Source organism: Drosophila grimshawi, unplaced genomic scaffold (genome assembly GCF_018153295.1).
Source record: "Drosophila grimshawi isolate 15287-2541.00 unplaced genomic scaffold, ASM1815329v1 contig_44, whole genome shotgun sequence".
In the NCBI taxonomy this organism is placed as follows: Eukaryota; Metazoa; Arthropoda; class Insecta; order Diptera; family Drosophilidae; genus Drosophila; species Drosophila grimshawi.
In genome coordinates, this window is record NW_025063240.1 from 14,464,244 (window position 1) to 14,474,590 (window position 10,347).

At 41.6% G+C, this 10,347-nt stretch overlaps 1 protein-coding gene across 1 annotated transcript; it reads right to left on the reverse strand.

Annotated features, from left to right (window-relative positions):
- Positions 1-752: 752 nt before the first annotated feature.
- LOC6556571 lies at positions 753-9,506 on the reverse strand. The gene is made up of 12 exons (XM_043215435.1): positions 7,633-9,506; positions 6,597-6,755; positions 4,894-4,991; positions 4,740-4,834; positions 4,559-4,680; positions 4,124-4,495; positions 3,843-4,070; positions 3,423-3,767; positions 2,723-3,362; positions 2,492-2,654; positions 1,655-1,759; positions 753-1,375 (listed from the first exon to the last, which is right to left on the reverse strand). The coding sequence occupies exons 1-12, from the start codon at positions 9,364-9,366 to the stop codon at positions 1,087-1,089; spliced, it is 4,350 nt and encodes a 1,449-aa protein (XP_043071370.1). The 5' UTR covers positions 9,367-9,506; the 3' UTR covers positions 753-1,086.
- Positions 9,507-10,347: the final 841 nt, after the last annotated feature.

Genomic DNA, 10,347 nt, shown 5'->3' on the forward strand with positions numbered 1-10,347 from the left:
ATTTTTAATCTGTCGACCTCTGTAAATGAGTTGCCTAAGGGATAACTGATAGTTTATAAACTATAACTTATATAGTAAATATGTATTTTTGCTGTTGTAATATTTTGAGCGTACATTACACACCAGATTTGACGGACCAAATCTACACAAATTTTCTATACGTATATGCATATATATATATGTATATGTATATATATATATATAGTGCCGATTGCATGTGATTTGTGTTAGCTGTGGTGAAGCACGTCCATTATTGTATTGGTAGCTTCAATCAACACATTTCAATTCTAATAAAAGGATATATTTTAAATAGTATATATCATATTAATATTGGTCTGATCGTTGAATTGTCTAGAGGAACAAATGAAATGTGATTATGTGCTTGTATGTATGTGTAAAAGTGTAAAAGTTGTTATCAAACATTAAAAAGGGAAACACAATGTACGATTTCTCTGCAAATGCAGCTACAGGCATATATAATGAGAGGGACAGGTCCTAATTAATATTTGGTTGAAATAGGTAGACTAGTTTGCATATAAGACAGATATGGCAATAGCGAATAAAGTTTGAAAAAAACGTGTTTTAAATGTATTCATGCTTTATATATAATAATTAATAGGTTCCTCATTTAATGAATAACAGTGGTAGCTCATATGTATATTCTATTTATTATGGTTATTATAGATATATATTTATATATGTAAATGTGTGTATTCAAAAGTTTATAAAATTTTATACATTCACATTTTCATATTTAGATTTTAGTTATTTTATTTTATGCTTATACTTTTTGGAAGAGTACTCTTGAATGCATTCGTATAACTGTTGAATATGTTTATATATGCACATGTAGACTTGTAGATGGATAGACAATGGGAATGGACAGCACTTAGCTGGAATGCTTTTTGTAATATTCGTATATTATTTGGACCCAAAGGTGCAGTATTAACAACTACATTGACCAACTCTATACTTTATTTGCTTTTATCCGATGGCCATTTAAAAGAAAAGTCTGTCTTTAGTCCAGTATATCTAATCTAATAACTTAATTAATTTTATTGTTGACCAATTATATATTGGCTGGTATTAAACATCGGTTTCATTGCTTAAATTTCGCTGAAGGTCCAAATGACTTTGTTGGGCCGTTTGCAAGGGCATCTGATGGGATATCTGCTTCTGCAGCTGCCTCGGATCAGTTGGACAGGTGCTAGAAGCATTGCCCGGCGAATTGTGCTGCGATCGCGGACTGGTCGGTGTGGGCGTTGCAGGTATCTGATGCCAATTAATACTGTTCTGAGATGTGATATTGCGCGTCTTCAGCAGGGGTGGGTTCTTCGTTGAAGTGGAGAATGCCATACCACGTCTTAACGGCACTCTAGAGACACGAACACAGTACGCATTTAAATGGTTGGATCGGAATGAATTGGATTCGATTGTTGGTAGTTGATTTTCGACCATTCGTTACATACATATGGTGATGGTGGGTGGACACATGGCACATGAGACATTCGAAAATGCAATGTTACACATATATGCGAAGAAAAAATAAATGTCATAAATATGTCAGCAGGGAGAGAGAGAGAGAGAGATACGAATATATAATAAATGAACATGATGCTATAACTGCTCCGATTTTTCGTGTTTACGGACTCACCTAGTTGGACTCGGCGGTGGATAGGAAATGCCACGATGACTGGGCGACAACAATAAGTTACCCGAGTGACTAGTCGTTGTGCCCGGCACAAGCAATGTATTGTTACTATAAGTATTGGTAAAGTTCACTTTAACAACGATCAGACGAAAAGTCGCCGGACTACAAAGTATTCAAGCTAAAAAAGCCAACTCAATGAATAATAAACCAATTTGCAGCTAAATACGTTTCAAGTGGGAAAAAAGCTTAAGGCGCGAGCACAAATATAGCCATAAAGCTGAGCTGAGAGATGATTGGAAAAGCTTTACACATTTTATTTTCTTTCTTAAGCTTCAGCTCAACTTTCGGCTTTTCGAGCTCTGTGCGTGCGTGTGCTCTAAAAGCACAACAAATATTAAACGAAAGAGAGAAGAGTATTTAGAACGGCTTGCGTATGGTGGCTTAAATGCACATGAACATTTGAGGTGAGAGATTTAATGGTGAATTCAAGCAGAGCATTGTGAGGGCGTTTTTAATGTTTGCTTAGATGAAAGACAGTATTTGATATTACATTATATGTATGCATAATAAAAAATATGTATATATATTTATTTAAAAAATGTTTGCTTTACAAAATTAAAATTAGCCAAACTATGTATACAGATATAAATATGCTTGTTTTATGTATATAAGATGTAAGTATAATATAACATTAACGACGTATACGGACGGTCTTAAGGACTTAAACAAAATGACTGGAAAATGCTTATCAGAAGATGAATAGTGAATACTTATGTATGTGATTGCTTGCTCATTTGCTTCTAGTAAGCAGGAAGCGTAGCATTGTCTGTGGCGACTTACGTTTGGCTGTGTTGTAAGTTCAAGTTGGGCAAACTCTGACCCAGGTGGTTTACCGGTTGCACGGATAATGTATTGGCCGATGTCGAGGCAATCGTTCCAATCTGTGGCTTGGGCACGCTCCTAAAAATTTGCTGCTTACCCTTTGACGGTTGTCCCTGGTTAACTGTAAGCGATATATGGAAGAGAAGATGAATTGTGAGGAGCTTGAGTATTACTTACAGAGAGTCTTACCCATTAGATTAGATCCCTCGTCGCTGGACAACGAGTTGGTTTTCTCAAAATCAATCGATATATTTCGCGAATCGTTCCACTCAAAGCTGCCGCTGTGACTGTTGTTTGCACTAGACACATGACTGCCGATTGAAGAGTTAATTGGTGACTTGCGGACGCCGAGGGAATCGCCAGTGCCAGCACTTGTGCCACTGCCGCCAAACCGAAAACTATCGCCTCCATTGCCTCGCTTCAGTCTCTGATAAATGGTTTTCGCGCGCCACAAGGCATCATACCAGTTCTTCGCCTCGGTGCACTGCAGCGTAAACGCTGTGGTGGCCACTTGAAACTCATTGAGATACACACAATTCAAAATATTGTTGTGCGCCAAATGCACGATCAGATGATCGGTCAGATAAGGCTGGCGTATGACCTTAAGGGCGCCCAATCCTTTCTTTGCAATGCTCTTGCACACGAGCAGTATATCGGTCAGCAGGAAACAATGCACATCGCTTTTGCCGACGTTGTCCTTGAACTTGTGGTCCCCCTCCATGAACAGATGACGCACATGGTAGGATGGACAGCCGCGCATAGGGGCGCACAGGTCAAACATTTGACTGTGCTGTTTGATCAGCTTATCCAGCATCTCGTTGTTAGTATCCTGTCATCATTTATATAAGTGTGATATGGCTGAATATTTGATTTGTTGACTTATACTTACCACCACATCGTAGGATTCGATGCGGGCCATAACACCCTTGAGACGTTCACTCTCCTGTCGCATTGTCAAATGGTTATTGACGCTACCAACAAAATTCTCGACGCTGTGGATCATGGTGTCCATAACTTCAATTTCCTTCACATCACTCATATGCTTTTTAATGGCCGCAAGTAACAGACTATATTTGGTTAGCCGCTGCATAGGACGCACAACGATATCGGCGAGGCGCAAACGATTGCACATCTTCTGCGATTCGCACCACGCCAGATATGCCGTGAACAGGGCATTATTTTGATTAAGTTCCTTGCAGTAAAACTGACACGTACTCTGCTCAGCACAGTATACCTGAATATCGTACATAAAAAAAACCCTATGTGATTCGGCTAGCAAATGATAATTGACATTGTTGTAGGGCCTTACCTTGTAGGGCGCAAAGATTGAGGCAAACGTAATAAAACCTTCCTGGAAGAATGCACATCTCAGTGGCTCATGCGTTCGAATACTGTGTGCGACCATCGGGTATAGCCATAGACTCCAAAATTTAATGTTTGCCTCGCACACGGACCGTACATTTGAGAACAGCCTGTGCTGATCGACGTCAATCAGAAGGCGTTGCTCCTGCACTGCTTCCAAACAGGCCAAAAAAAGCTACAACAAAGTAATTATTTAGGATGTATTAACCAAATAATGGGATTTCTTACATCTGTGACTGTTTGCAGAGCGTGAATATAATAGACCTCCGTGGTGACTAGTTCCCATATGGCAGTTTGTATCTTAATCTCACTATCACTCATCGAAACGCTATCGACAAAGTCCCGCCATGATTTGTCCATGTTTTGTAGATAGCTGAGTGGGTCGGAAAGCGTGGAATGTTCGGAACTCAAAACTTCTGGACGCTGGGGCACACCATTTTTCGCAAAGTCGTTGAGTAGGTCATAAAGTTGATTCTGTTGCGGATTTTTTATGCTAAATATGGAAGTCCAACGTTGCTTTATCTGCTTCCCTGTACCCAATTCACTTGTCTCCTCTGTTGACGCTGATGAAAGCAGACGATGTGGTCGCTGTCGAGAGCCCTTTGGGAAAGAGCGAAATTCATTAATTACATATTCATAAAAGAAATTCCTGAATCAACTCACAAATGATGCTGCCTTTTGTAACGTTTTTCGACTGCTGTCGCGTTCCGAAATAACAAGATGATGACCCGCTAAGTTCTCAACATCAGTATACTCGTCCAAGAGGATCGTCATGGTCGACGGACCTAACAATTTCAAAACATATTTATTTAGACATGCCAACTATGAGGATAGCCATCAATACCTGTATCTAAATAGCTGTACGTGGGATTATTGTCTGTGATTGTGATTTGTGAGAAGGTAAGATTTCGCCTTTGCAGTGCCTTCTTCAGTGCATTTCTGTAATTTGAAAAATTATGAAATGGTGCATATGCATATTTTATCTTTAAAATACTCACAGTAATGTTGTGCCTTTGGTCGCCGGTATAAACTCCTCGTCCGGCAACTGAGATGACTCCAAACAAAAGGATACCGAAAAGAATTCCGAGCTTGAAACCTAAACGAGGAATATTTTTATCGAAATTAAATTTCTGCTTTGTTAAATAATCAATGGAGTGTTCTCAAATTCAAAATAGTGGATAGAATACAGAGTTCGATTTAGCAATCGAGATAACCGTTGAAAATTGTTAAATCCCTTGAGTATGAAATATAAAAAGATGAAAACGCAACCAAACGAATGCTCCGCTTGTCCTTTGTCGGTTTATTGACTAAATCGCAGATGGAAATTGTAGTTACTAATAATAAAAACAAAACAAAACAAAAACAGAGCAAAGTGATTCCAGTTCATCCACAACGCACGATTTCAACTGACAACTTGTGTAGGTGAAATGCTAAATTGGCACTGCTGTCAACTATAACTATAAACATTTTGTAGAAATTTGCCTGTCCAGAAACTTTTATAGCTATTCAAAAGAGTGTTAAGAGTACAGATGCTCTTCTATATAAAGTTTTACCAGTCAGTCTTTAAGGAATTCTCCAATGGGAATAGTTGTTCGTTTAATTTCATTAATAATGGATAAGTATCATCAGTACACAAACTGTTGAGTGCGGCAAAAGGATTCTTCTTCTTTGGGATTTGAAAGGTGGTTGGGTGACTCACCTCGCTGCGTGTCAATAATGGTTTCTTTCGATGTATCAGCGATGACGTCATTGTCGTTGAAGTCACGCTCTTGTTTCCGCCGTAGTAAACTACATTGCCCGTGGTGGGCTTGTCGCTATTAGGAGGAATCAATGAAGTTGACGCTGAGATTGAGGATGCTGCCAAATTGCACTGCACATTTTTAGAGGAAGCTGCCAAATGGGTTGCTGCAGACGCACTCGTGCAGGGCGGATGCGAATGCGGATGCGGATGAGGAAGCTGGGTGGAGCTAACGCTACACCGAACACCTGACCCACTGGCCGAGGCCTGACAGCTGCTCGGCGAGAGCATCAGGGACGGCGATCGACGCACAAATTGTGGAGCTTGTGTATAAATCGTGGGCGGTGGACAAGTTGTGGTCGTATGGGTTGAGTGTGGATGCTGACAGACCTTGAGGGGATTGCGCATTTCCCCCTACATAGTATGGTATGTATATATATTTATATATGTATGCATAAGGAGTAGCATTGATTAAAGAAAACAGGAAGAGAAAGAGAGAGAGAGAGAGAAAGAGAGAGAAAGAGAGAGCGTGTAAATGAACATAGGGTGAATAGAAGTAACATATTTGTCAAAAAACAAACAGCCAACTAGATGATTGACTAAGGAAACAGCAAGAAAAAATGTGAAAAATCATAGAAAACCACAATCAACTATAATGAAAAGGATAAGTACAGGAAATAGTGAATAATTCAGGTTGAGTAAATACTAGCAGCTCATAAAAAAGACAAGACGGAACAGTTGAACAGAGTCCGTAAAATATGAAGGCAAATGCCATAAATCAACAAGAATGGTAATTAACAAAAAATAATTGAAAAAACAGGAAAAAACCGAAGGGGGGCGTGGAACAATTGGATTAGAACGATTGCACATTTGTAGGCAGGATGCAGTTGCTCGAACTGAATGCACCTTGTGTTATTTTTTTTATTTTTTCTTTCTACTTAGCCCAATATATCCAGAGCTTACCGCTTGTGTCTGCTGTTGGCCAGGTGTGGCCGCCGGCGCTGACAGGCCGGGGGATGCGAGGGTCTCCTCTGCACCCGTTGTAGTGGGTGCGGCAACTCCGTGCTGGCAGGGCACCAGCGTGTCGAGGCCATCCAAATGGGTGAGACTTTTTGATTTCAACTGAAATGGAATAAATGAAAAAGTGTGTGAGTGACAGGAATCCACAAAGCGTAGACCCAATATCCGTTTTTTATAATCGAATTTGGTGCGCCGTACTTCGTTTTTTTTTTCAGTTTTTTAAGCTTAAAACAATATTTATGTATGTGTATGTACATCAATCATTAGCTTAAAAATATTCAGTAAATCAGGAATCTCTACAAAGAGAAAAAATAATTAAATAAATGCCGTTTACAATAATTTAACAAGATAGAATAGATATCTTAGGCACGCCGAAGATTACATACCATTGTTTAAATTAAAAAACAAAAACCAAAAAGCGAAAAATAATCTTATGAAAGTTATAGAAGTTCAAAACCGAGGAACTAGTTTGCATTTAAACAGACAGACAGATAGTGGGTCTGAGACGACTGTCATAAAATGTGGTCAGCACAATTCCTTTGCAGTGTTGAGTTCTTGGCCAATATTCAGGCACAAACCGCAATGGTTTGTTAACTGAAATCATGTTTTCTGGTATTTGCACACTGGATTCCTGTTTAAACTGATTGGAATGCATGTGCAACAAACTCGGCCAATCAATAAAGTATTGTTTTATTGCGCTTGGCTGAATGCAGATGCAATGCTCACTTTACCGTGAATAAATACATTTGTACGTAAAAATAAAAAGAAAGAAAAACCAAATAAGTTAAAATAAACCGACTATAAATGAGATACCATAAAAAGGGGTGATGTCTACTTATAAGAAGTGTGAAACACATCCCTAAAAGAGAAACAAAGCCAATTAATAATAAACAAAAAGAAAGAAAACAAGGAAAGAAAGTGAGTAAAAGTTTTTATTTGCTTGTTACAAGTTGATTGGCGGCAAGAGTGACTCACTCACCTGCAGTTTGCTTGCGGGCGGTGAAACCACCAGACAGATTTTCATTGTTGCACGCAGAAACTCCTCGCGCTTGCTCCTCAAATCCGAGGGCACAGCAATTGGCGAACTGCTGGCGGGTAAGAAGGGGTTCAGGCTCCGCATCAAAACATTGGAGCCAAAGCTATCGGTCGGCGAGGCGGACAATTCAATTCTCTGCGGATGAGACTGATGCGGCGTCTGCGGCTGATGAGACTGAGTACTTGTGCTGGTCTGCTGATGATGCAGCAGACGCGTGGGCGAGTTCAGGCTGAAGAGCTTACGCCTGTGGCGTCCGGGCGTGGAGGAAGAGCTCGATGCTGGACTGGGAGTTGGTCCTTGCGGACAGCTAACACCGCTCTCACTGTACGTGGACTCCTGGGAGCCGGCGCGACTGTAGGCGGGCGTTGGCAGCTGTGCGGATCGGGAGCCGGTTCCCCAGCCGGTGTACTTGACGGACGTCACATTACAGTCCAGCTCCTCAGGCTGAAGGGCACCTTCGGCCAGGTCGTCGTCCTCGTACGTACTATGATAGGTACGTGCCGTAATTTCGGGTAGAAATGGATTATTTGGAGATGTCAGCGTGTATTGGTAATATGCACCAGCTTCGGCATTCTCCACGGGCAACGCAGTCTCCTCCCCATCGGCTTCGTCCGGCGTTGTCTCCTCGGGAAAGGAGCCCGTATTCAGGTCGTGTAAGCCGCCAACGCCACTGCTACTGGATAGAACATGGGCGCCCAACTGTTCCCATTCGCCCGACGATGAATTGAACGAGGACGCAGTGAAACCGTCATTCGAATGACCTTGGCAGCTGCGTGAGCTCTCGTTGCTACTCCTAAACAGAAAGTTCTGCAGGCGCGTCATTCTCACCGAGCTGCTCTCACTGGTGATGCTGCAGCTGCGACTGCCAACTGGCTGCTGATCACTACGATTACTACCTAATCCTTGTGCCTGTGCCTGTGCCTGTCCCTGTGCCTGTCCCTGTGCCTGTCCTTGTGCCTGGGCCTGTCCTTGTTGTGCTGTAGTATTGCTGCGTTTCAGTTTCTGCTCGGGCGTCTCTCTGCTGGTGGCATTGATGCTCATCTCTCCGCCCATTTCAAAGTTTGGCTGACTGCTGGCCCAGTGGATGTTAGCGTGTGAGCTGCTCCTCAGCTCGCTCACTTCGTAGTTGCTTTCGAGCGAGCTGCTCGAGTTGGTGTTCGTGGTGGCAACACTGCTCAAGTGCTGGTATGCGTATTCGGGTGGGGTGCACTCGTCGGGGCTGTCCAGTAGCAGGGCCGTATTGATGTGCCCACCAAGACCCAGGCCGGGCAGATGCACTTGGCTGGCTACCGAGAAGGGTATGCGACCGATAAGATTGTTGTTGTCCACCTTGGCCGGATGCTCGTCCTGTGTCGATTTTGCCTCCAGCGAACTGTGTGCAGTACGTCGAAATGAACGGCGCAATCTTTCCGCCAATTTGGACTGTTTGAGGGGATTTTTGTCGGCTTTGGATGGCTTCTCCTTAGCGTTGCCAAGAAGATGGACCTTCTCAGTCTTTGCTTTTCGTGACTCCTCCACTATTTTCTCGTGCATTGGTGCTGCCTTCAAAGTCCACGCTTCTTCCAACGACAGTTCCGACGGCCTTTCGCCAACGACGGCTGTGGTGGTGGCTAATTCCGCTGCTCGATGCTCCCGATTGGCGAATACAATTGGTAATGCCGCAAGGCCACCACCCATTACGTTCGCACTCCGCCGCCGCCGTCCTGCTCATGGACAAAAGTGGCCCCACACCCAGCTGCCACTTATTGGACGAAGCCAACGGAGGGTTTCATGCATGCAGCCTGTTCGTTAGTGTTCTTTTGAATAACAACGAATTATTCGATGGCGCCGCACGTAAAGAGCAACAAAAAAAATTATTGCCCTGATTTTGTAAGGGATTGCAATCGGTATGCAATGCTTACGTTCGTCGTGGGTGGATCACTTTATAAATGAATAGTCATTAGTTTAAGAAGCGTTATTTTTTCCCCAATGTAACACATTGAATTTAGTATCATTTCCTGTGCCCTATTTAGTACAACATTTAATGGTAGCCTATATGCATTGTATTGCTTAATTAGTTGATTCAAGTTTGTTAACCGTTGATTAGCTGAAGTTAGAGACACAATAATCGGCAACATGTCAATAATGATTTAACACACAACATCGCATCTGTCTGTCTGTCTGTCTGTCTGACTTTGTCAGTGTCCAACTTAAGTCCAACTTTCTGCTTTGTAACTAATTCAATAACAGCAGTTTTGTCACGAAACGTGTAACGCCTTGTCTTGTTCGGTTGGGATTTATGTTGGCTTATGACAAAAAGTTTTTGTTAACAAAGTTAATCAGTAATAACAACTTCAAACTAGGATATAACGATAACCAAAAAAAGTCTTTTCTTTTAGATGATATGTGCTAAGTGACTGCAATTACTTTTTTCAATAGCCGTTTCTAACAGCTACGAAATTTATAACTTCAAACAAGAATATGACGATAAAAAAAATCAAATTCTATTTCATTTAAGTAGATTCAAATTCAAGTACACAAATGATGTAAACAAAAATGTATTAAACAGTGGACATCTGTTTGTTATAAATGTATAATTATTAAAATAAACATATAAGGTGTCGGAAATGTCAATTCAATGCGTTCCACGTGTTGCGAAAAAAAAGAAAGAAAAAAACA

Bases quoted from the DNA above. Each gene is read 5' to 3' on its own strand.
- LOC6556571 (XM_043215435.1), bottom strand. From the start codon at position 9,366: ATGGGTGGTGGCCTTGCGGCATTACCAATTGTATTCGCCAATCGGGAG. The intron at 4,992-6,596 runs GTAAGCTCTGGA...TTCCTCGTTTAG, and splicing joins GCCAACAGCAGACACAAGCG to GTTTCAAGCTCGGAATTCTT. The intron at 3,363-3,422 runs GTAAGTATAAGT...AAATGATGACAG, and splicing joins TCGAATCCTACGATGTGGTG to GATACTAACAACGAGATGCT.